Source organism: Geotrypetes seraphini, chromosome 2, assembly GCF_902459505.1.
Source record: "Geotrypetes seraphini chromosome 2, aGeoSer1.1, whole genome shotgun sequence".
NCBI lineage: Eukaryota > Metazoa > Chordata > Amphibia > Gymnophiona > Dermophiidae > Geotrypetes > Geotrypetes seraphini.
The window spans coordinates 432,909,704-432,936,006 of NC_047085.1; the positions used below are offsets into that span (position 1 = coordinate 432,909,704).

Genomic DNA, 26,303 nt, shown 5'->3' on the forward strand with positions numbered 1-26,303 from the left:
TCCTGGGGTCCACAACCACCACGCATCTGCAGTTGGCCAATGCACCTTCGAAGGGCTCTGGAAAGGGAATGTGCCTCCTGTGGATCCCCAGTCTTGGAGGACTTAGAGGAGGCTGAGCCCAAGGCTCACATCGCATATGGGATATGGACGCTCTTCGGCCAGCAATCCAATACAAACCTGGTATTATATAGGGGCAGCTAGACCTGAGGGGTCCATCCCTGTTGATTTTAAGCAAAATCGAGGGGTTTTGAGCCAGATGGAGGCTTTAGAAAAGATGGTTTGAAATCCAAGATGGCTGCTGCCAGTAAAATCGCATCAAAAATGGCCGATGGGGACTTCCCTGAAGTACAAAAATTGCAGGGAAAGTTGTTTTAGAGGTGGGGGACCTTGGCTCTGGCTGCAGAAACCTTTAAATTTCAATTTTAGTGACAACCCCCCCCACTGATCAGAGGAATGCAGCTGGGATAAATGGAGAAGATCTCTGCCTCACAGGTTCGCTGAACAAACTTGGTCTTTGGACTGCCTGTCAGACTGAGGTTGAAATGAGCATCAACCCTGAAAAAACTCGTGCCACAAAGGGGGAGAGGACCATGGAGCTGGCCCACAGTTAATCCCAGCCAAGCCGGGAAGGAGCCAAACAGCCTGCGCTCAAGCACCTGATAAACCAGGAATGCGAGCAGCTACACAGGGGATGGCCCCTGAGCTCAAAAAATACAAAAACAGGATGGCTAGCAAGATGGCCCAAGGGCTGATCCTGCTATCAGCAGACATCCACAGCACGAGTCTGCGTTTTCTTCTAGGCAGCAGTCCCAAAAGTGGGAGCCTTAGGGCACTTAGAAAAAATACCTGAAAATAATAAAACCACAGAGCAGAAACACTTCTGAGCAACTTGCTTTCAGAAAAAAAAACTGAGGGTGTAGGAGCAGCTTCCTGGGAAGGAGTCAGGAGTTCAAAAGATAATTGACAGCATTCAGCATGCAACTTGCGGGTTCAGATGCAAAACCCTAGCATTCAGGACCACTAGACACATTGCACTAGAACTCTTTTTGCAATACAAGAGAGATGAGTCCAATTTGCTGGTTTGGTATTTTTGTCTATGCAAGCCTATGGCTGGTTTAAAATGGATTTCATATGTTTGGTTTAATGTATGGTATCTGTGCAATTTTACTGTGATCTCTGTCCAATTTATAACTACTATCAGTTCTAATCATTTCTATAACGCTGCTGGATGTACGCTGCACTGTACATTGAAACAATAACAAAATAGAAAATGCTGACTGGATGTTGATGTGTCATGTAGTTGAGCAATCTAAAGAAAGAAACGCCAGCGCTATTTTTATTTCTTATTGCAATAGCTGTGAGACTGATCTGTGACTAATGTGGTTTTATTCAGTAGTCTTCAATCATCCCTAATACAGCTTTCAAATCACCATGTCATGTCAGATGATAAAGATCAGTGTGGTGTGAAATTTTTTTAAAAGTAGATTATGATTGCCTGGAATATTATTATAAAGATTATAAATAATAATAGTATAAAGTATATTAGTATAAATAATAATAGTATAAAGATTACAATGAACTCCTTTGGATCTGCAAACAACACTGTGTCAGCCTAGAGGCCTATGGGAAATTATATCAATCTGACTCTGGCATGGGAATGCAGATAGACTCTGTAAGGCAGGGAAACTGTGTTAAGTATCCCTGATATGTTTTAAGTTTCCCTGATTGAATCATGACTAGCTAAAAGGTGTTAATGTCTGATTAAGAGGGTGCTTAGGACAATGGCCTGCTTGAATGGGACAAAGAAGCCAGAGGCTAATCCCATCACCATGCTTGCAGATATCACACTCTCCTTTGTCAATTAAATTGACCATTGTCTCAAACAGTTTGCAAGTTCTAAACAGAAAGATACTGGAAGATACAATAATTTCTTTATTCAGAATAAGATTCCAAGGTATAAAAGCCTGCTCTCTGCTCTATCAATGTATCTCTTTTTCTATCAAGCTATCAGGAGAGGGGTCTTGGCCCTCTCTATCTCTCTTTCTATCTAGCTATCTCTTGGCTCTTTGCTTGGCACTCTGGTTCTGTCTTGGCTCTCCCTCTCTCTGTCTATCCTTCCCTTTATCTATGGAACACGAAGCTTAGATCATCCCCCTTTTCTCTCTCTCTGGCTCTTCCTAGAACTGCAAGCTTCTATGTCCCTCTTTGCCTCTGAACTCTGTAAGGCAGGGAAACTGTTATGCTTTCTATTTAATTATAATGCTTAATTGTAATGATTATAAATATTGCTTTTCTGTAAGACTATTTCTATAATATATTCTTTATGCAAACACCTCTGGCTATGCCTTCTTTATTCTACTTTCTGGTGAGTCATCTGTGAGGGAACTGAACCTGGGACCTGGCATCTGTCAGTGCGCATTTCACTTAACCCCTACCACCTAATATTGGGGGGGGGGGGGTCACAAACTGAAACTGACATTTTGGGGGCTTTGTCTCGGTCCTTCCCAATGATTTGGGTAAGTATAATTCAATTTTTTTTTATGTATAAGAGTGAGATAGAATCAAAAGCCCTTGGGAAACCCTTAGATTGATTGTACATTAGACTGGATGACACACTGTTGAAAAGTTCCAGTAATATTGTGGGGTTTTATACTTGGTGAGATTTTATTTCTATTTTTGATTGATAGACAGAGTGAGATAGAAATCAAAAGTCCTTTTGGAACCCTTAAATTGTTTTAGACTGGATGACACAATTGTGAAAAGTTTCAGTAATATTTTGGGTTTTATATTTGGTGAGATTTTACTATCAAAAGTCTTTGTAGTTTACCTGTGCCAGTTTGCATTGTATGATTTGCTATTATATGCTTGCTAGGTTGTTGCATGTAAGAATATTTGAGCTGCTCTGAAGAAAAGCAGGGTTCAAAGTGAAAACAGTCACTCAATTAAGACACGCCACATCTGTATAACTTTTACTTTGCTTACCTTGTGCTTTTAATTCTATTTCTTGTCAGTCTCTGCCCTGGTGAAAGGCCCAGTGCACACTGGACTGGAACTGGCAGCTGACACCTCTGCTCTTCTAACAGACTTCTTATATTTTTTCCTGCTAAACTTCTGCCTGTAAATTTCAGGTAGTAACCAGTGGGGGCAAGTGTAGGCATAAGTGTATTATTTATGCCAATGACTCTTGCCTAACACGCTTTACCTCAATTTTCTACCTATTAACTAAAGTCTCCCTCCTTCATAAGTGGGAACATTTCAATCTCAAAGGCTACACACAGACAGGGACATTTAGAAACCCATTCTCTCTCATGAAATATATGAGCAAGGCCCACGAACCAAGGCAGACTTCTGCAGCCTCAAATATGAACCCTTTTGATTTTCAAGAACTCACAGATATTGTACACAAATATTTTGACAAGAAAGGGGGTCCATATGAGGGTAATTTTCCAGAACACACATGGCACGATATTCAGAAACAAATGGTTTCTCATTCTCAGGAGTTTAGAAAGAAAACAGATAAACGCAAATGCCTTTTCATTCAGGGCTTATGTAGAGGACTTATTAGCCTAAGACAAGATAATACTGACTTGAATACTCAGTGCCATCAGCTATCCAAAGACTTAGATGAGGCACAAATTAATATATCCATGCTAAGAACCCAAATTGTTCAGGCCACAAATTCCTTTTTAACTGTAAATGAACAATTAGAAGAGGCCAAGGCAGAATTAAAGTATTTAAAGTCAAAATGTGCCTCAAAGGGACAGGCTAATGCTGTCTCCTTACAGATTCTGCCGTCTGCACCTGTGCCACCATCACCATATAATCCATGTAGTCAGAAAACCATTTTGGTAGCAGGTCAGAGAAAGGGTAAACTAGCTACAGATGTAGAACAGGAAGAAGAACCGACAAACGAAAGTGAGGAAAATTCATTACCAGGCCAGAGCAATACCAATAGTACCCCTATAAGTGACACAGCTCCAGTAACAGTAGTGCTGCAGGGACATATGAAGGACAGTGACATTGAAAGAATAGTGGAGAAAGTGGGCCCTATGCCTTTTAACATAAATGAATGGTGCAAATGGGCTATTGACATACTGATTCACTGGGGTCTAGGGAAATACAAAAGGAACAATTCAGATTTTGATAAGCTTATGCACCTAGCCCTGGGTCCACATTATTATAAATTTGGATCTCTTGTTCATCCATACCAATTGGTAAAGATGGGCATCGAACAACTATTTCGCTGCACCTCTTTGCAAGTACTTAGAACTCTTTCACCCCTGCCAAGTGATACACCAGAGCAATTTGCATATAGAGTGTGGGTAATCAACGCGGTACTTAACGAACATGAACACTGGCCCATTTCCTCAGATTATGGTTAGAAAGAACATAAAGAATTCCTATTAGAATTATTATCTCCCGAGATTACTAAACACCTTCTGTTGTTCTCGGAGGACCCTAAAACTACGCCTTTTGAAACTTTACTGCTCAGGATTGGGTCTGTGTGGAAGACCCAGCCAGCTCAAATTATTTCAGTCTCAGAAGCTAGAAGGTGGCGTGCTGAGGGAGCACCCCAATACAAGAACACACCACACACAGGAAATAGAGGTCATGTCAGAGGTAGTTACAGAAATGCCTCCACTTACATTCCTTTCCATGAGCTCAGAGCACAGACAGAAGCATTACAAAAAGAGAAAATGAAATGGGAACAGGATCGTCACACAATGCAGATAGAATTGGACAGGGTAAAAAGTGATTTGACAGCCAGGAAAAACAGTGCTAGTCCATAGGGATGTCCTGACTCTCTGTGTCCGAATGCCAAGGTGACTCAGGCCTTCACAGCCCAGCCAGACTCCTTTCGCTTACCTGTGGACTCACTTTTGGAGACGCAGGATAAGGGAAAGAAGTCAGACTCAGAATTCAGCTTGAGGTATGTGGCACCTTTGATTTTGGACACTTGCGGCCGCCCCAATGTTAATACTTCCATAGAGGGTCAGGATAAATTAATTTTGATTGATACAGGGGCCAGAATCAGTTTTACAGATAGAGCACCTCCTACTGGAGATCAGAAAAATGTGGAAATTTGTGAGATTCAGGGTCTAAATGACACAGCTTCAAAGTGTTAGGTTTTCAGGTTCAGGTTCAGGTATAAAGGTAGGACATCGTGCTACCTTTATACTTGAACCTCTTGAAAAAGCTTCCTGCATCCCTTATGCACTGTTCATTCGCTCAACGACGGGTAAGATATAAGCATACTGGGATCCCCGCCCAGATGATGGCCTATACAACCTAAGACAGAGGTTTGAACTCATAATGGGAACTGTTTATCTTCATAGCTTGGAGATTCTGCAGCAAAGGGGACGTACGACTATAATATTGGAGGTAAAAGAAGCATCTGCTAATTGCAGGCTGTTTAAAAAAGGGTACCACAAGCTTGCCTTCATTTCAAAAAAAAAAAAAAAAAAAGTATGGGAGATGTCAGCCTAGAGGCCTATGGGAAATTATATCAATCTGACTCTGGCATGGGAATGCAGATAGACTCTGTAAGGCAGGGAAACTGTTTTAAGTTTCCCTGATTGAATCATAACTAGCTAAAAGGTGTTAATGTCTGATTAAGAGGGTGCTTAGGACAATGGCCTGCTTGAATGGGACAAAGAAGCCAGAGGCTAATCCCATCACCATGCTTGCAGATATCACACTCTCCTTTGTCAATTAAATTGACCATTGTCTCAAACAGTTTGCAAGTTCTAAACAGAAAGATACTGGGAGATACAATAATTTCTTTATTCAGAATAAGATTCCAAGGTATAAAAGCCTGCTCTCTGCTCTATCAATGTATCTCTTTTTCTATCAAGCTATCAGGAGAGGGGTCTTGGCCCTCTCTATCTCTCTTTCTATCTAGCTATCTCTTGGCTCTTTGCTTGGCACTCTGGTTCTGTCTTGGCTCTCCCTCTCTCTGTCTATCCTTCCCTTTATCTATGAAACACGAAGCTTAGACCATCCCCCTTTTCTCTCTCTCTGGCTCTTCCTAGAACTGCAAGCTTCTATGTCCCTCTTTGCCTCTGAACTCTGTAAGGCAGGGAAACTGCTATGCTCTCTATTTAATTGTAATGCTTAATTGTAATGATTATAAATATTGCTTTTCTGTAAGACTATTTCTATAATATATTCTTTATGCAAACACCTCTGGCTATGCCTTCTTTATTCTACTTTCTGGTGAGTCATCTGTGAGGGAACTGAACCTGGGACCTGGCATCTGTCAGTGTGCATTTCACTTAACCCCTACCACCTAATATTGGGGGGGTCACAAACTGAAACTGACACACTGGAACTGTGCCCGTCACTCACTGTGCTGGGACACAACTACCATAACTGCAAAAGGCCAAGTGTGCAGCCTAGGACTACTCCTTGAATCCAATCCATCACTTTCCAACCATATCTCTTAGGTGACATCTTCCTTTTACTACCTGCACCAACTTCAAAAAATAAGGAACTACTTTTCTGAGTCTGACTTCACCCAACTATTCTATGCCTTAGTACTCTCCTGCATGGATTCCTGCAATGCGCTATTCAATGGTCTCATGGTGAACAACTAGAGGTTTACACGGGAATGGGAATCGCGGGAATCCCACGGGTTCCCCCCTGGCCCACAGGACTCCCACGGGGCGCCCCCCTGGCACATGGGACTCCCACGGGGACGCCCCCTGGCCCACGGGGATGAAAACAGGCCTACCTAAATTCTGGCGATGCAGGCATGCAGCTTACAAGTCCGGCGTCGCGGCGGAAACAGCCATGCTGAGCAGTGAGCTCAGCACGTACACAGCTCAAAGCCTTGCTTGCTGATTGGTCCGGCGGACCTAGGTAGCCCTCTATCACTGGAGGGAGGGTGAGGCAGGGACCTGGGGGGGCACAGGTGTAACCGCTAAAGCCGGCACCGTTCAGCCGGACACCCCTGTCTCACTGAAGAGAAAATCTCAACAGGAGAAATAGCATCGCCAGCTCACTGAAGAGAAACCTCAACAGAAGAAAATAATTTTCCAGTTACAGCCAGAATCCAGGAGCTATTCGAATAGCGACCATTACCTGCTGGGAAATAGAGCATACTGGAGATATAGGAGGACTGTCAGCCAATGGGACCACCTGTTAATCAGTTTCTCTATCTCCGCCTGCTGGTAGATGTGTGCTATCCCCATTGGTCTCTGGATTCATCTGCTGCTGCTGTTAAGGAAGAAAGAAATTCTTCTAGGAAAAATCAAGTTTCACAATGTAAAGAGGAGTATACTGGAACCATGAAAACAGTACTAACTCCATGCAACGTGAGCAAAATACATACGTCCTTTAAAGTGAATACGTACTAGACGCAATCAAGATGCATCTACCGCCCCGTGATATCAGACAAAGCTCACATCGCTAATGAGAGCTTCAGGGATGAGGCTAACAGCTACATAGCGTGTGCTCCTCCGCGGGTTTGATAGAATAGGTAACTGGCTCCTGGTTAGAAGGAGCTGTACAGCCCTTCCTGTCTGGTCGGGGGGTCCATCTAGCATGTGCCATGAGAAAATGGCGACAGGAGGAACCAGCGTGATAAGCATGGAAATCTGATGTCCAGGCCCCCTCATAAATAGAGAAAGAGAGTCCTGGCCGCAGGAAGATGCGAAGTGTCATTATGCCCATAGAGACAGCCCGAACTTGGAAACTGTTTGTACTACCTTTAGGCATATATATCCTAAGCCACTACTAGACACATGCAGCGCAGCACAGAGGCCCAAATAAGAAGGACAGTTACCAACAGACAAAGGCTCAATCTGCAGGGACCCCAAGAGAGACAATGAGATACCTGTGTGAAATACAGGGCACTATCTTACTGCTGATCTCACTGTGCCGTGATTTGCCGTATGTCAACCCAGTCCGGAGACAAACTGAGACTGGGTGACCTAGCACAGATCAGAGTCTCTCTGGTAATCCCCTTGAGTGCTAACCCCAGAGTCCAATTAAACTAGCAGCTTCCTTCAAGTGAATACAGCAGGAACACAGACATAGACATATAAATCTGCCCAAGCGAGTCCCAAAGCTGGTGAAACACGTACAACTTGTCTGAACCGGAAAGGAGAGAAGCCGCAGCATACCCTGACCAAATTCAGCTAGAAATAAACTACCGGAATGCTGCAGCTCTCCCGCCATCGCCGGAGACCCAAGCGCGCGCCTGATTCTCGCCGACACATAATCGGATTCAAGCCCTGCAAAATTTACCCTGCCGCGGCCTGCATAGAAAGAAAATCAGACTCGGGGAATAACTAGAAGAACGGTGCGGTGCTTTCCACAGCGCCAGAAAAAACATGTCCCATCTCAAGAGCGCTGCTATAAACCGGCACCTGCACAATCAGCTGCACATGGCCATGACAAACACAGACGAAAGAGAGCCTCAGAATAAACAGGACTACTACCGCTGCATTGAAACCCAACGAGGAGAACAAGTGCAAGCATGAAATCGCACTGCTACTGCTGCGCTGTAACCAACAAGGAAATCAAGCGCGTGCATGCAAAGGGCGGGAAAGTCCAGGCTCCCTCAACGGATTTCTAGTCATAAAACTTAGCCTCAATAAAATATCCATTCTTTAAACGTACGTTGACCGAACCCCCAGTACTAAGACACCCAAACAGAACCTGAAGTTCAAACAACAGTAACAAAACACATACATACTCACAAGCTTGTTGTTAGGGCCAGTTGAAGCCAGTAAGAGCTAGTTGTGCAGCACTAACAGGGCAGAATGTAGCAACTGTGGTCTCCCTTTTTTTTTTTTTTTTTAAACAGAGAAGGGAAAGAAGAAAAAAAATTGAGACCCTCTAGCAATGGAGGGAGGGTGAGGCAGGGACCTGGGGGTGCCCAGGTGTAACCCCTAAAGCCGGCACCGTTCAGCCGGACACCCCTGTCTCACTGAAGAGAAACCTCAACAGGAGAAAATAACTTTTCAGCCACAGCCAGAATTCAGGAGCTAGTTGAATAGCGACCATCACTTGCTGGGAGATAAAGCATACTGGAGATACAGGAGAAGTGACAGCCACTTTTAATCAGTTTCTCTATCTCCGCCTGCTGGTAGATGTGTGCTATCCCATTGGTCACTGGATTCATCTGCTGCTGTTGCTAAGGAAACAAGGTCTCTAAAGTACCACACAAGGATCACAACTTCACAGATAGCCAGTACTAAAGAAAAGAATACAATCATTGGCAAAAAATAATGTCATATAAGTTATTCAAAGCACCTACGCACAGAAACACAGAAGCTTACAGATTCATTCTAAATGAAAGATGCTTCCAATAGTTTTTTTTTCTAGAATGCAGCCCCTTGACTTTAGTATTGTGGTTGTCTTCTAATGCTCTTATTCTTCTAAGATGACTCAGACAGCACAGCCTTCTTTCTGTTTGTTTCAGGACCTTTAGATTTTAGAAAGGTTTGGACAATTTCCTGAAGGAAAAGTCCATAGTCTGTTATTGAGAAAGACATGGGGGAAGCCACTGCTTGCCCTGGATTGGTAGCATGGAATATTGTTACACCTTGGGTTTTGGCTAGGTACTAGTAACCTGGATTGACCACCATGAGAACAGGCTACTGGACTTGATGGACCATTGGTCTGACCCAGTAAGGCTATTCTTATGTTTTTAACACCCAGCAGAGTACAGCATGCTACAGAACGCCAAGTTACATTCTTCATACCAAAAAATAAATTTATTCTCTGCTCTTACCTGATCATGCATTAGTATTGCAAGATGAGTTGTTTTCCCCCCAGGAGCAGCACACATATCTAAAATCCTTTCTCCAGGCTGAGGATTCATAACATAGCTCACAGTTGCAGAGGGCAAGTTCTTTGAAGGACATGAAGAAAAGGAATGGCAGTCAGGAACATTATAAAGTTGGGGGGGGGGGGGGGAGAAGAAGGCTTGAAAATATTTTCAAGAAAATCCAGTAGGTGCTTTGTAATACTAATAAATAGATTTTGATCAATGTACATTACATTACATTAAATTAGAGATTTCTATTCCGCCATTACCTTGCGGTTCAAGGCAGATGAAATATAGAGAAAAATAGTCTGAGCAGGTCAAATACTTGGTTCACCATTATAACCCAATACTAAAAATATGGAGATCAATTTTCAGTGCAATTTAATTGGGAAAAAACTCCTTCTCAGTAAAACAGCACTGTAACACTTAACCAGGGAGTGATGTTAAATATCTGCTCTGACCGCCACAGTACTCTCCAGTTAGTGTTAGGGTGGTCTGGAGGCAGAGTCAGTGGGGCTCATAAGTTATTCAGGTGGTGCACGAGACAGGCATATGCTTTTTGCGTGCCTGCTTAGTCCCTCACTGCACTCCGAATGGCTGCCTGTCAGTTCTCATCCTGCAAGAACTGACAGGCAGCCATTCGGAGTGCAGCGAGGGACCAAGTAGGCACACAAAAAGTGTGCAAACCGCTGTGCTGCTGCTAGAAGTGAGCAGGGGAACAGAGGTAGGAGCACAGAAAACATGCTGGACTGCCGGGATGGGGAAAAAAAAAAGATATCGGGGGTGCCTGCCTTTGCCTTTGGGCTGGCTGGCTAGCTTGGGGGTTGGCTGTCTATCTTGGGTTTGGCTGGCTGGCTTGGGTGGGTTGACTGGCTGCCTTGGGGCTGGATGGCTTGGGACTGGCTGGCTGGCTGGCTTGAGACTGGCTGGGGGCTGGGAGCTGGCTAACTGCCACTACACTTGCTTACCATTAGACATGTAAGGCACTAGACATGCCCTGTACCTTTACCCAGCCTACCACTAGACCACCAGAGGGAGGACAGGGTACAGGGCACACCATTTGGTTCAGAATTTTTTTTTTCTTGGTTTTTCCTCCTCTACAGGTGGGTGCATCTTATGGTCAGTGCATCTTATGAAGCGAAAAATACAGTATGTTGCCTTGATAAAACATGCTTAAAACATAGAAACATGATGGCAGCATCCACTATCTCCTCCTCTCTCTTGAGATCCCACGTGCCTGTCCCACGCTTTCTTGAATTCAGACACTGTCTTTGTCTCTACCACCTCTAGTGGGAGACTATTCCACACATCGAAATGCTCCTGAGCCCATCACCTCTTAACCTTAGTCTATGCCCTTTCATTCTGGAGTCTCCTTTCAATTGAAAGAGACTTGCCTCATGCATATTTATGCCATATAGGTATTTAAACGTCTCTATCATATCTTCTCTCTCCCGCCTTTTGGTCTTTTCACATAGATGTTCTGTTATGCAATCAGGGTTTTCATAAACACCTGGTTTCCTGGCACCTTAAACAAATTCTGAGGTTAAATATGGTAAGCAAGTACTGTCTGCCACTGAGCCCTTCCACAAATAGCATGCTCTAACCATTAGTAAATGACCCCCTTAATAAAGAAAGAAACTTACCTGCAAAAATAAATAGCTGGGAAGCATGTTGTCAAAAGAAGGGCTCAGATAGACCGGCTCTGTCATTCTGATACCCAAACCTCTGAAAAGAATGAAGAAAAAGATTAGCATAACTGGGTAATCTTGACAGTTCGCCATACTCACACTTTCTTTGCATGTTAAGTGTATAGCATCTCAGGCAGGTCAAATCAAGCTTCCCCTCTAGCAGCAGTCAAGATAGTACTGCAGTAATTCCTTGGGCTATTTCCTAATAACAAATCTTCAGTCAGAAGACATTCCAAGCAAATGTCGCAATTCTCGCTATTACTAAGCTGATTGTTTGACTATGTTCCTGGATGTTTGCTGCAGTCTTCACAAGTGAAATTTTCTTGCCATTTCAGTAACATAGTAAATGATGGCAGATAAAGATCTGAATGGTCCATCCAGTCTGTCCAACCGAACCCTCTCTTTAAATTACTGATTTAATTTACATTTCCTTTTTCTTAACTATTTCAGGACCAGAACCCAAAGCTCTGCCTACTAGTGCGCTAAGGTTCCATCTACTAAAGTCTCCGTCAAAGCTCACTCCAGCCCATCTAAACCATCTCAGTCGTCAAAGCTCTCCCCAGTCCATCCTCAACCAAACGGCCATATACGGACACAAGTCTGCACAGTACTGGCCTTATTGCTTTAATATATACCATTATTTTCTGATTTGAAATCCTCTGTGTTCATCCCACACTTTTTAAATTCTGTCACCATTTTCCTCCCTATCACCTCTCTCGAGAGCATTCCAGGCATCAAACATCCTCTCCGTAAATAATTTCCTTACATTACTCAAGTCTATCACCTCTCAACCTCAAATTATGTCTTCTGGTTTTATCATTTTCCTATCTCTTGAAAAGATTTTATTCTATGTTAATACCTTTCAAGTATCTGAATGTCTGAATCATATCTCCTCTGTCCCTCCTTTCCTTAGTGTAGGGTATACATATTCAGGACTTCCAGTCTCTCCTAATACTTCTTCTGGTGCATACCTCCTACCATTTTCGTCACCTTCCTCTGGACTGCTTTGGTCCATTTAGCCCTTTATTTGGCACTAGTCATTAAGCCCGTTACATAAACGGGTGCTAGAATATATGTATGTTTGTCTTTCTGTCTCTCTCCCTCCCACTGTCTCTCTCTCTCCCTGGCCCCCTTTCCTGTCTTTCTGTCCCTCTCCCTGTGTCTTTCCTCCAGATATTTCCCTTCCCCTCCAAGTCCCTGTGCAGCAATATCAGCATTTTCTCCTACCCCCCTTCCCTACTCTTAGCACGATGTGGCCTGCTCCTTTTGGCCCCTCCCCCTTCCCTCCCGCGGTGTATCCTGGTCCAAGGGCCCCCCCTTCCCTTATCGTGTTTCCCGCAGGCAGGCCCAGCTTCTCCCTGCACGTATCGTTTTTTTTTTCTGTTTCCCTCCCTCGCGTGGCTGGCTGCCTGCCTGGTCGCACTGAGCGGCTCGCAGCTGGAGTCTCTTTTGGTGCTTCCCTGCCCGGTCCACGGTCTGGCCTGCTCTGGGCGAGTGTCTCAGGGCTCCTCTCGATCCCCGCCAGCGTCGGAAGCCTTCTCCGACGCTGGTGCGGCTCATGGGAGGAGCCGACACCGCGAGCAGGGAGTCCAATGCTGGCGGCTGGGGACTCGCGAATGCGCACTCCTGCGGCCACAGACCTACATCTCACAGATCAGAGATCACGGAAGCACGCAGTTGAGTGCGCAAGCTCGGCTAGGGTTTTATATATATAAATTGTTGTTCAGAAGCAACATGTGTCTTCTATGGCTCTTATGGGAGATCCAAACTACAGATGGGATATACTGTAATATAAATCTGGTGCTCAAAATATTTTGTAAGAACAAACAAATACCATTCACTAGATGACCAATTTCCAAATCATGTGTTGTTACTTATCTTGTGCTCATAGATATGCTGCATTATGAGACTGTTGTGTGAGCTCTATGCTATTTGGTCTTATTGTAATGAAATTTAATAAAGGTATGGAACTAAGGAAAAAAAAAAAAAAGCATCAGCTTTTGTGGTAGCAGTTATGTGACAGTAATGTCACACATCTCTCCTTGTCCTGATTTCTTTCTTTGCTCTTTCATATCAAATTGGAGCACAGAGAAGGGCAATGGCAGCACAGAACTTCAGTTTATATCCCTTTCCTCTGTTGCTGGAACAGTGTCATAGTATAAACCAATGGTCTCAAACCCAAACCTTTTGCAGGGCCACATTTGTGATTTGTAGGCACTTGGAGGGCCTCAGATAAAAATAGTTAATGTCTTATTAAAGAAATGACAATTTTGCATGAGGTAAAACTCTATATAGTTTATAAATCTTTCCTTTTGGCTAAGTCTTAATAATAATATTGTAATTTATAGCTAAAGAGACATATAATCAAGAAACTTTTATTTTACTTTTTGTGATTATGATAAACATACCGAGGGCCTCAAAATCATACCTGGCGAGCCGCATGTGGCCCCCAGGCTGCGAGTTTGAGACCACTTGTTTAAACCATGTTACATAGTTTGACCTCACCTAGGGTCACAGATCACAAAAAATATAGCCGTTGCCACTTTCCTCCTCCAAGCCAATACAAGAGGTTGAGGGAAAGGATTTCACCCAAGGGAAGAGTAAATTGATATTGGGTGAGAAAACATGAGCAAAGAAATAAGAGGAGAGAATATGAGATGATAGGAGAGGAGTGAATGGAAATGAAGTGGGGTGGATGTGAGATAAGTGTGAGCAAAGGATCAGTGTTGTTTAGAAATCAGGTGGTGTTTAGAAATGGGCCTTTTCTTATTCCCTTACCAGCTTCAGGGTCTTTCCCCTTTTTATTCTCTTCTTGTTCTCTTTCTTTCTCCTCATAATTCTTTCTCCATCTGTTCCTTAATTCCATCTCTCTGTGCATCAATCCCTTAGCCCTCTTTCCCCTGATCTTTTTTTCGATTTCTGTTTGAGATTTTCTTTCCTTTCCCAGCTCCCACCACTTTCTATCCCATTTTCCTCTTTCCGTTACTGATCACTAAAGCTTTCTCATCTCCCAAACAGCCATATAAAGTAGTATAAAAAAGTCAGAAACAAATTCATTTTTTGAAATAAAAACACACACTGACATTATTTCATATGCATACCCATTCAAAGCTATGAAAATCTATATATATAAAATCGGAGGTATGTATGTGTGTATGTGTGTGTATGTGCCGCGATCACGCAAAAACGGCTTGACCGATTTGAACGAAACTTGGTATGCAGATCCCTCACTACCTGGGATGATATGTTCTGGGGGTCTCGCGGCCCACCTGCACACGTGGGCGGAGCTACAAACATAAAATCAGATTTCACCCATTCATGTCAATGGAAAAAATGTAAAAAGCTGCCATTCTCACAGTAATTCAAAAACGGCTTGACCGATTTGAACGAAACTTGGTATGCAGATCCCTCACTACCTGGGGTGATATGTTCTGGGGGTCTCGCGGCCCACCTGCACACGTGGGCGGAGCTACAAACAGAACATCAGATTTCACCCATTCATGTCAATGGACAAAATGTAAAAAGCTGCCATTCTCACTGTAATTCAAAAACGGCTTGACCGCTTTGAACAAAACTTGGTATGCAGATCCCTCACTACCTGGGGTGATATGTTCTGGGGGTCTCGCGGCCCACCTGCACACGTGGGCGGAGCTACAAACAGAAAATCAGATTTCACCCATTCATGTCAATGGAAAAAATGTAAAAAGCTGCCATTCTCACAGTAATTCAAAACCGGCTTGACCGATTTGAACGAAACTTGGTATGCAGATCCCTCACTACCTGGGGTGATATGTTCTGGGGGTCTCGCGGCCCACCTGCACATGTGGGCGGAGCTACAAACATAAAATCAGATTTCACCCATTCATGTCAATGGAAAAAATGTAAAAAGCTGCCATTCTCACAGTAATTCAAAAACGGCTTGACCGATTTGAACGAAACTTGGTATGCAGATCCCTCACTACCTGGGGTGATATGTTCTGGGGGTCTCGCGGCCCACCTGCACACGTGGGCGGAGCTACAAACAGAACATCAAATTTCACCCATTCATGTCAATGGACAAAATGTAAAAAGCTGCCATTCTCACTGTAATTCAAAAACGGCTTGACCGCTTTGAACAAAACTTGGTATGCAGATCCCTCACTACCTGGGGTGATATGTTCTGGGGGTCTCGCGGCCCACAACTCTATGTTGCTTGCTCAAGGCTGGGTTCACCCAAGAATTTATATGTTCTTGCTCCAGGAGGTGAAACTAAAAATGTTGTTTATAATCACGTTTTGCGTTAGTTGTATTGTATTCATTTTGTCAAATATTTCACATTATAATTTGAATATTATACTTTTTATTAAGCTGTAAAAAAATAATTTCATTCACCACTATAAAGTATCTTTATTTGAATCCATTTACAGTGTTATTGCTATAATTAAATACCCGTGCAACGCTGAGGCATCAGCTAGTATGCCATATAATTGACCCAGAGAGACCTTCTGCAGAACTTTCAAACTCCTACTGTTGAACTTACTCTTGAGCTGCATGAATAATTAGTTGTATAAAAAAATATCTACAATGAATTCTGGAAACCAAAGGCACATAACTCTGCATCTTCTGTTTTAACAGTTACAATAAGGTGGTTGTCATGCTAGTCTTTGCCACATACAAAGGTCCCAACAAGCCTGATGTAAGTGATATTATTTTCATGGAATTAAATAGTCATAAATATACTGTATGATTAGTTTAGTAAAACATGGAATGGAATAGTTTAGTAAAAGACATTGACTGAAACTCTCTCATTGGCTTTTACTTCTATGTATCTAGTGACAAAGACAAATGTGCTGGGTGGAGAGGACTTACAAAATAGTTGAAGGATAGAGAGGTCAAAATTGTGGACTAGCAATACTGTAAAAAAGACTTCTCAATATATATGGAACTGAAAGTATAAATATATAAATTGCATCTATACATTCTTCACATACACTTAGAAAATGTGTGATCCGACCAAGAGCCTAGACTCCTATAGCCGAACACACTGTCCCATCACAGTGTATAACTTTAGTGTAAAAATGCTGGCAAAGGCAAAATGCTCTTTGTGTAATAACAATAAAGATTTTCAGTGGCAAGAAAAATAAATTCACTTAACTTAAAGAGTTGTTACAGGTCCCGACAAGGACCATGTTTCGAGGGTCTTTTTCAAGGAACCCAAGAAAAGAGAGATTTTAGACTTCAAATGCCAAGGAAAAACGTGATTCAGACGAGAGAAATTTTTCATATATTGAAGGAACTCTTCCAAGTTAGGCCAGCATTTTTACACTAAAGTCATACACTGTGATGGGACAGTGTGTTCGGCTATAGGAGTCTAGGCTCTTGGTCGGATCACACATTTTCTGAGTGTATGTGAAGAATGTATAGATGCAATTTATATATTTATACTTCTAGTGACAAAGAAACAAAATCCTTAAACCAGAAAGCTAGAAGCATTTGTTTTAAAAGTGTTTTATGAATGGAGCTATAGAACAAACAATGGAGACAATACACAATATCCTAGAGAGGAATGGTTTCATTTTATGGCACTTTGATCTACTTTGATATACTGGAGATTCCTAGCGGGGCCTTAAACAACCTGGGTCAATCAGAGCCTCAGGCCCCTGCTTGGTGCATCCCAGGATGCACTGGGGAAGGGAAGGTCCGCCATTTTGAAGAGGAGAGCCTGCTGGCTGGAGGGAATAGGAATCCCTTCAGCCAGCCATCCTAAGGAAAAGGGGTGGGGGAGGGGGTAGATGGAGTTAGCGGGAGTGGGCATCTATCCTGCTGGGGTGTCGGGGGGATGCGTTGCATGGCGGCAGGAGGGAGTGGGCATTTCTCCTGATTCTAGGTGGGGTGGGGGGTCGCTTGAAAGTGGTGGGAGGGAGGGGGCATCTTTCCCGTTGCCAGGGAGATATCAGGGTGTGTGTTGCTTGGCAGCAGGAAGGAGTGGGCATGTCTCCTGCTGCTGGGGAGGTGTCGGGTGGGGGTTGCTTGATTTTGGCAGCTTGATTTGCTTTTTTTTTTTTTTTCCTTTATTCTGCATATGTGCCCATTGCTATCACCAGTGATGGACACATGCAAATTTAGCGAACCTTCGCTACTCTTCCCCAACCTCATTTGCATGAGAATTTTTGGGAGAACGATTCACTTTTTAAAAATTGCTACAATAATACCTGCAACAGTGGCCCACCGTTTTTTAACGCAAATTTTTGAGAATCTAACCCTCACTCCCTGAACTATGGAACATAAAAACAATTGCCACTGCTGGGTCAGACCAGTGGTCCATCGTGCCCAGCAGTCCGCTCACGCAGCATCCCTTTGGTCAAAGACCAGTGTCCTAACTAAGACTGGCTTTACCTGCGTACGTTCTGGTTCAGCAGGAACTTGTCTAACTTTATCTTGAATCCCTGGAGAGTGTTTTTCCCTATAACAGCCTTTGGAAGAGCATTCCAGTTTTCCACCACTCTCTCGGTGAAGAAGAACTTCTTCACGTTTGTACAGAATCGATCCCCTTTTAACTTTAGACAGTGCCCTGAAATGTACCATGGACACATTTGCCACTGATTATACTGCATTTATGGTCATTCCTGTGGAAGTCCACCATAAGCAGTGGTTTAGCCCTCCTGCTCTCACACTTGTTATAGTAAATTCCATGTTTTCAGTGGAGAAATATAGCCACTAATGAGGGGAAAACAAGACTGTTAACAGTAAAAATTATTTTCCTTGCTAGAAGAAATACTCTAATCATTTACATCACATTTATCTCTGCTATTTAGTCAACAATAACATTCCCACATTCAGAATACTTACCACATTATCTTTTTCTAGCGAATTTAAGAACATTTATTTATTATTTTAAAATTATTTACTGTCAATATCTAGAATGTTTCCATATAAAACATACATAGCATAAAATTAACATTACAAAAAGCTAAGTCTTCATGACATTTCTTGCCCATGACCATCTATTATATGCCTGTACAAATAGAAATCTTTCCTTAAATGAAAGCAGACACAAATAGCTGCATTTTCAATAGTTTCTTTTTAATTTCAACCTATCAGCACATAGGCATAATTACCCCATCAATGTGTGCCACATTTTAACATGTCACACAAAAAACAGCTGTTCCAGTCTTACCACATCGCACTTTCAAGTAGCATGTCATTTTCTGAATGCAGTGCTCTACCAGAACAGTATAACATCAGCAATTGGATGGTAAAGCATTTGATGATGTCATATGCGAATGCCATTTTCTTTTAAACAAACCACAGGGCTCAATGTAATGCATACAAAACCTTTCTGAATAGTTTGTCAGGTGTACACGAAAGACCCTGGTCTTGCTGCACAATTTAGCGAGTGAAAATAACTCTGTCATATATAGAAACATAGAAACATGACAGCAGATAAAGGCCAAGTTATGGTGTTTATGTATTCTTTTACCCTTTTAAATTAAGGACATTTCACAAATACAATAACCTGTGAAATGTCACTTATCACAGGTTGTTTACTGTCTGGCCCTAAGGTGTCTCCACGAGAAATTGAGATAGTCTGGCATGTTTTTAAGATAAATACAAACAACAGGCTAGAGAAAGTTTGGCAGTTTTAAAGACCGCAATGCCTTGATGTCTTTTGGCCATTAGCCCTGAAGCAGTGGATGTACTTATTGCCCATGAAACGCTGGCCGCGTCGGCGGCATAGCCTTTGTAGAGGCATCACGGCGGCATAGCCATTGCACAGTCATTATAGGACTTTCAAGCTATAATGAAAACTGCTTAAGATAAGTAATTTAGTTACCTTTAACTTCTCTACCTTTGCGAGTATAGCAATGTTAAACAATATTTAGTCACAGCAGGGTTGTAACAGTAGATTATTTTCCTTAGGGTCTATTTATGAAAAATAATTCTAAGATCAACCACAATAGAATTTAAAATGAAGTTTTAAGTATAGACTTTAAGGTTTAAACCTATATTATAAAATTAAAAATATTAAAAAATAAATTAAAAAGAATAATAAATTAAGAGATTCTACAAGTTCCAGGTTTTTCTGGCCTATGATTGGAGCATGGAGTGGTAATACTACGCTGACAGTTTAGTCCATGATAGGACTTTGCGTAGGCTCCAATTCTGAGGCCTTTTCCTGGATTAATAAATAATTTTTGCTTGTATTTCTCGCATTTAGTGGGATATAGCCTCTTGTATGAGTAAATGTTTTTAAGATAGCCAGAGAGTTAAGTCCTGTCCCAAAGAGTGAAATAGGAAAGCTGCTGATACTCTTATAATACATGAGATATCGCAAAGCAAAAATAGCCTAGTGTCATCCCCTAATGACTTACTTCAAAGGACTGCCTGAACTGAAGATTTCACTGCGACTCAGCTCTGCAATTCCATTCCCTACATAAACTTTGACTCCATCAAATTTTTTGGCTCCTCTTTTACATTTTCCTTCGACATCTGAGTAAACAGAGACCACATCTCCAGCCTTCATAACTAGGGGGCAAAAAGAAACCATTAGATAGAATGTGAGCCTGTCAGGACAGATATGGGAAAAATGCTTCAGTACCTGAATGTAAACCACTTAGGTTATAAATGGTATATAAATAAATGCTAAATAAACAAATAAAATGATTCTTTGCATGAAAATATCTCAGCAATTGCAATAATGCATATGGATTGGGATGATGGCTCAGACGGTGCTATGTACTCCTGGATGCGACCACTGGCTCTGACCTTCCATTACCCAGCTAAGCAGAGCAGGCTGTGAAAGCATATACAGTGCTCGAGGGGTAAGGGTGTTCTGTCATTATATAATGTCCAATGAGAAATGGATGGATTTAAGGCTCAAGATTGCAAGGTTCAGAAAGCAGCCCTGGTGTATGGTTCTGATCATAGGCCATCACTGCAATGATTGGGATGCAACTGCCATCACTGGGATTGTGCCCCTCAGCTGGAAGTCAGCTATTATCAAGCCCACTCTCAAAAAACCCACCCTTGATCCTAACAAACCCGGCAACTATCGCCCAGTCTCCAACCTCCCATTTGTCTCCAAACTCCTTGAACGAATTGTGCTCCACCGACTTCACCCCTTCATTGAAGAACAAGCTGCTCTATCCCCTGTCCAGTCCGGCTTCCGAAAAGGCCACAGCACAGAGTCAGTACTCCTTGACATCATTGATGACAGCTGGGCAATACTCGACAAAGGCAGTGATGCCCTACTAGTCCTACTTGACCTCAGCGCTGCCTTTGACACAGTTGACCACCACCTCCTCACATCCAGACTCTATGACCTCGGAATCAAGGACACAGCCCTCCAATGGATCACCTCCTTCCTCCATCAAAGGACCCAGACTGTCCTACTAGGAACACACAAATCTCGCCCCAAGCCTATCAAATATGGTGTTCCTCAAGGCGCCCTTCTATCCCCCCTCCTATTCAACCTCTACATCAGACCTGTCATTGATATAGCACAGAAATATAGCATTAAAATCCACTCTTATGCAGATGACATCCAGCTGCTCCTCCCACTAGGCGAGAACCGATCGTCCCAAATTACTAACCTCCAACATTGCCTCTCTGATATGAAAACTTGGATGTCAAACAACAAACTTCAACTAAACGCCACTAAAACAGAACTCTTATGGATCAGGAAAAAAAGCACCAAATTCACACGTCCTACCCTAGCATGGGACTCCACTCTACTAACGGCAACAGATCAGGTACGCAGCCTAGGAGTAACTTTAGATGGACACTTATCCCTATCTGCCCACATATCCCAAGTAATCTCCACCTCCTTCTACTACCTCCGCCAACTGAAAAGGATCAAACCCTACATCTCCACACCTGACCTCGCCCAACTCCTCTACGCATATGTCCTCTCCAGAATGGATTACTGTAACTCCCTATTTAATGGACTAACCAAAAATAATCTCAAACGCCTCCAACGTGTCCAAAATGCAGCTATCCGCCTCCTACACAACCTCAACTACCATGATCCCGTCTCCCCAGCACTCCGCGCTGAACACTGGCTCCCAATTAGCCAGCGCTGTGCTTTCAAGGCCCTAGCAGTAGCCCACAAGAGAATTTATGCCACCACCCCCTCCTACATAAAATCTAAGCTTCCCATCTACACCCCCACTCGCTCCCTCCGCTCAAAATCAGAAATACGCCTATGCATTCCCCCTGGAAGGTCCCTCCTCTCAGAAACTGCCCGCAAACGATCCTACAGCCACTTCATCCCACATCTCTGGAATAAACTCCCCCCCCAACTCAGGCAACAGAACTCTTTATTGACATTCCGTAAAATGGTAAAGACCCTCCTCTTCAACTAAAGATCTCCCTCAGTCTACACCCCCCCTTAAACCCCACCTCTCTCTTCTCTCCCCTATTTAACTTCTCCTAAATTTCAGTATAGTCCTCTCTTAATCTGTACTCTGATAAATTGTCTGTACTCTGAAAAATTGTTTGTACCCTGATAAATACTGCACAATTTTGTATGTCCAAGCATCTAAACCTATTGTACATCTTATTTGCCTAATTACTTCTACTGTGTATGTTTACTTGTAGACCGTTCTGAGCTACTGGGAGAACGGGATATAAATCTAAATAAATAAATAAATAAATAAATAAATAAATTCCATCAATATAGAACAGGATATAAAATAGGTAGGAAAACCCCCAGATGTTGTAAATTAGGACTCAAAGTTCTGGATTCCGGCCCTGTACCTGACTGAACCAAAAGCCTAGCAAGGCAGGAGGAAACTGCTGGATTGCTCTAAAAATAAAATTAATGAGCTTTAGAGATTGTAAAATGTCAGTGCTGGTGCAATATCAAAACTAGCTATGTGGGTTAATTAACACATTAATTTTGTTGATGGGGCAGTTCCTATTAGTTTATCAGCAGCATCATACAGTGCGACCAAGGAAATACAAAGTTAGCCTGTATCATATCTACACATCCATTAGGAACATATTACTTCACTACAGCATATACAATTATTACAGCATAAATCTACAGATTCAAGTCTAAGTCATAGGACTGCTTCGTCCATCTTTTTAACATTTTTCTGCTCATCTTATTTTCTTTATTGTTTCATCTTCATCAATCACCACCAAAAACAAGAATAGTACAAGGGTGAATCAAAAATTAAAGGCAATTGTTAAACTACGTGATAACCAGAATGGAGCTAGTGAAATGCAACATATGTATGCGTACATTGCCTGTTGGATAGTTCATCCACACACAGTGCAGCACTCGGCTTTTGTGTGGCAGCCATGACGTCAGAAACATGGACGCTCTATTACAAGATTACACCATCGAAGAACAATGTGCAGTACAGCGTTTTCTCTGGGCAGAGGAAGTGAAACCTGTGGAAATTTATCATCGGATATTGACGCAGTAGGGACATAGCACCAAGAATCAATGAAAAGTTTATGAGTTGGTAAAATGGTTTAAAGCAGGAAGAACATGTCGTTCTGGCACCCATCAACGTTGTGCACACAAGAGCACATTGACAAGCTGGATGCCTTGATTAGAGAACACCGACAGATAGCGGTATCTCAACTGGCTGCAAATTTGGATATCAGCTATGGATCTGCATTTGCCATAATGCATGACGACTTGGAATAAATGAAAAAGTCTGCGCATGATAGGTTCCCAAACAGCTTGTTGATCTACACAAGCAACAGCGTGTGGAGATTGCAACCCAGTTCCTGAGATGGTATGATCTGAGAATTGTCACTAGCATCACTGCAACTCAGAGAGCAAAAGACAAAAACACGATGAAGTAAAGGAAGCGGTGCTCACATGGCTTTAGGAGCAGTTAAAAAATCTTCTCTGCAGGAATGCAGAAGCTAGTTGAACAATACAACAAATGCGTCATCTTTTATTTGGAACTGCCTCCCGATTTGCTTACGTCAGACTTGAAGGAAGGTGCTAAAAATGATCTGTGTTCACTATTGTCTTGCTATGATTCATAATCTATGTTGCTAACCTTTTTACTCTTATTTAAGCCACAATGATTCCCAGTTGACATTTGCGCGATATAAAATACAATATGTCATGGTATGTGGAAAAGCAATATGTAATTGCTCACAGTTATTTCCATTAAAGCCATAAAATGTATTTTGCCTTTACTTTTTGATTTACACTCGTACAACAAAGTGATATCTCTCTCTCAGGAGTTGTGATTAAAAAATAATAGTGTATGTTGAAAAAACATTTATTACAGTAAGAGACACATTGCCATTAATCCTCCTCAAAATATTCCTCCTTGCTTCAAACCCATTGTTTTTGCCTCTTTCTAAAGCAGTTCTGGAAGTCCTCTTTCATGAGTCTTTAGTTGTGCTATTGTGGCTGCCTTGATGTCCTAAATCGATTCAAAACATTTACCTTCCATGGTCATTTTGAATTTGAGGAAGAACCAGAAGTTGCATGGTGCCAGATCTGGTGAATAAAGTGAATGAGCACACACCGTAATTTTTTATTTGACAGAATTTGCCAACCAGAAACGATGTACCACACCGAGCGTTATTGTGAGGGAGAATGAAACCATTTCCCCATTTCTCAGGTTGCATTCACTCGCCTCATGTTCAAATCTGTTGTTAAATTCTCTTCCAATGGCCGTGAGCCATCTGCAGAAAGAATCCATTCTGTATTTTTTCTCTGACTCTTCTCTACTTCACAGGGAGCTCTGTTGCCACCTGCAGTTAGTACCCAAGCATAAAGAGCTACATCGACTACAGGTGAAGTAGGAACACTCATGGGAACATTCCCAAGTAACAACTGTTCTGCTCAAACAAAGTAACATAGGAACTCAAGAACTAAAACAGCCAACAAAGCATCAAAGGAGCCCAGATAGTAACCCTTTATGAACTTGAACCTATGATACAGAAGTTTTCAAGGCCCAAAGGGCTGACCAGCATCCAAGAAAGAAATTGGAGAAGCAAAACAGAAAGAGACAGTAGGCAAGCATAGGAAGGACAGGGTGAGAGTCTAGAATGACTCGCCTATCTACTAGAAAAGACATTATCAAGGTAAGGACATAATCTCTTTTTACAGTGCAATAGGCGAGTCTTTCTAGACATGCAGGACGTACCAAAGCAGTCCCAGAAAGCTAGGGCAGGCTGACTGCACTGGCCCTCAAAATAAGAGGGTCCAAAGGCAGAGTCCTGTCGTGCCGCCACATCCACTCTAAAACTTAGAAAAGATATGAAGATTGGACCAGGTAGCCGCTCTGCAAATCTCCTCTGGAAAGACTACCCTAGCTTCAGCCCAAGAAGAGGCCACACTCCTGGTAGAATACAACAGAAACAGGAGACTGTTTTCCAGAGAGAATGTATGCTGACAAAACGGCTTTATGGATCCATCTTGAAATTGTGGCTTTGGAAGCCGGAGTGCCCCGCTTGGAGGGATGAGTCAGCACAAACAAATGATCCGAGAGTCAAAACTCGCTGGTGACCTCCAAATAGCGAAGGAGCACTCTGTGTATGTTCAACTTCTTCAAAATACGATCTTGTGACTTAGACCCGGTGGGCTGAAATACAGGCAAGCACACTTTCTGATTAACATGAAAAACCGAGACTACTTTCGACAGAAAAGAAGGAACAGTGTGTAGGGAGATCCCTGACTGAGATCTTCAGAAAGGGCTCTCTAAAAGATAGAACCTGAAGTTCCAAGACACATCTTGACGAAGTGATTGCTACTAGGAAGACCGTCTTAAGTATCAAGTCCAAGAGAGATGCATCTTTGAGAGGCTCAAACAGAGCTTTAGAGGCCTGACAGAACCACATTAAGGTCCCACGAATGGAAAGGTGGCTTGATCGGAGGCCGAATTCGAAGAACCCCTTTCAGGAATCTAGAGATGGCTGGGTGTGACATCAATGAAGGCGTACGATCCCAGGCTCAAACAAGAGAGCCCAGCGACCTGAACCTGAAGGAAAGCTACAGTGAGGCCCTTAAGGCCAGTACCATGGACACCAGAGCTGAATATTGTTCCACACTTTCATTATCATACCAATGCTGGAAAGTCTTCTAAGCCTTGGCATAAGCCGAGATCATAGTCGACTTCTTGGACTTGAGAAAGTAGCAATGACCACATCTGAATAGCTTTTTCGTTCTAATGCTTCATGCTCAATAGCCTTGCTGTAGGAGCAAAGTGATCTGGATCTTCTAGATAGATTGGACCCCAAGACAGAAGGACTGGACAGACCCGAAACTGGAGGCTGTGCCCTTTGTGAAGCTGCATCAGATCTGCATAGCATGGCCTGCAAAGTCAATCTGAAGCCACCAGAATTACACTGTCCTGATGGGCCACGATCTGCTGAATGACTCAGCCTATAATGGGCCAGGGAGAAAAAATGTACAACAGAACTCCCTGAGCCACAGCTGGACTAGAGCATTGAGACCCTCGCTTCTGGGTTCTACTCTTCAACTGAAGAATCTGTTGGCTTTCTTGTTTGTTGCCATTGCTAGGATGTCGAAGTGAGGATGACCCCAGTGCTGAACTTTGGCCTGAAATGCCTCTGAGGACAGCATTCACTTGCCCGGATCCAAGAATTGTCTGCTGAAGAAGTCTGCCTGAACACTGTCGACTCCTACTACATGTGCTGCCAAGAGTGCCTGAAATGACATTCTACCATGTGGAAAAGCATATGGGCTTCCAAAGCCAGAGATGCACTCTTGGTACCTCCCTGGCCATTGACATATGCCACCTCTGTCGAATTGCCGGAGAAGACTCTGACTGATTGCCTGGCTGGCCTTCCAGCATCAGCTGTAGATTCACCAGAGCCAAATGAATGGTGCGCAGTAGTGCTGCCCGATTCAG

The 26,303-nt window shown here is 42.9% G+C and overlaps 1 protein-coding gene across 5 annotated transcripts in view; it reads right to left on the bottom strand.

The window, feature by feature from the left end:
• Positions 1-26,303, bottom strand: part of NSUN6 (NOP2/Sun RNA methyltransferase 6) — an 86,740-nt gene that overhangs the window by 21,732 nt on the left and 38,705 nt on the right. For all 5 annotated transcript variants that reach the window (XM_033931303.1, XM_033931302.1, XM_033931304.1 and 2 more), the window contains exons 6-8: positions 19,818-19,971; positions 11,422-11,503; positions 9,743-9,862 (exon numbers count right to left, since the gene is read on the bottom strand). In XM_033931303.1, coding sequence (XP_033787194.1) covers positions 9,743-9,862; positions 11,422-11,503; positions 19,818-19,971 — 356 coding nt within the window. The remainder of the gene's footprint in view (positions 1-9,742; positions 9,863-11,421; positions 11,504-19,817; positions 19,972-26,303) is intronic.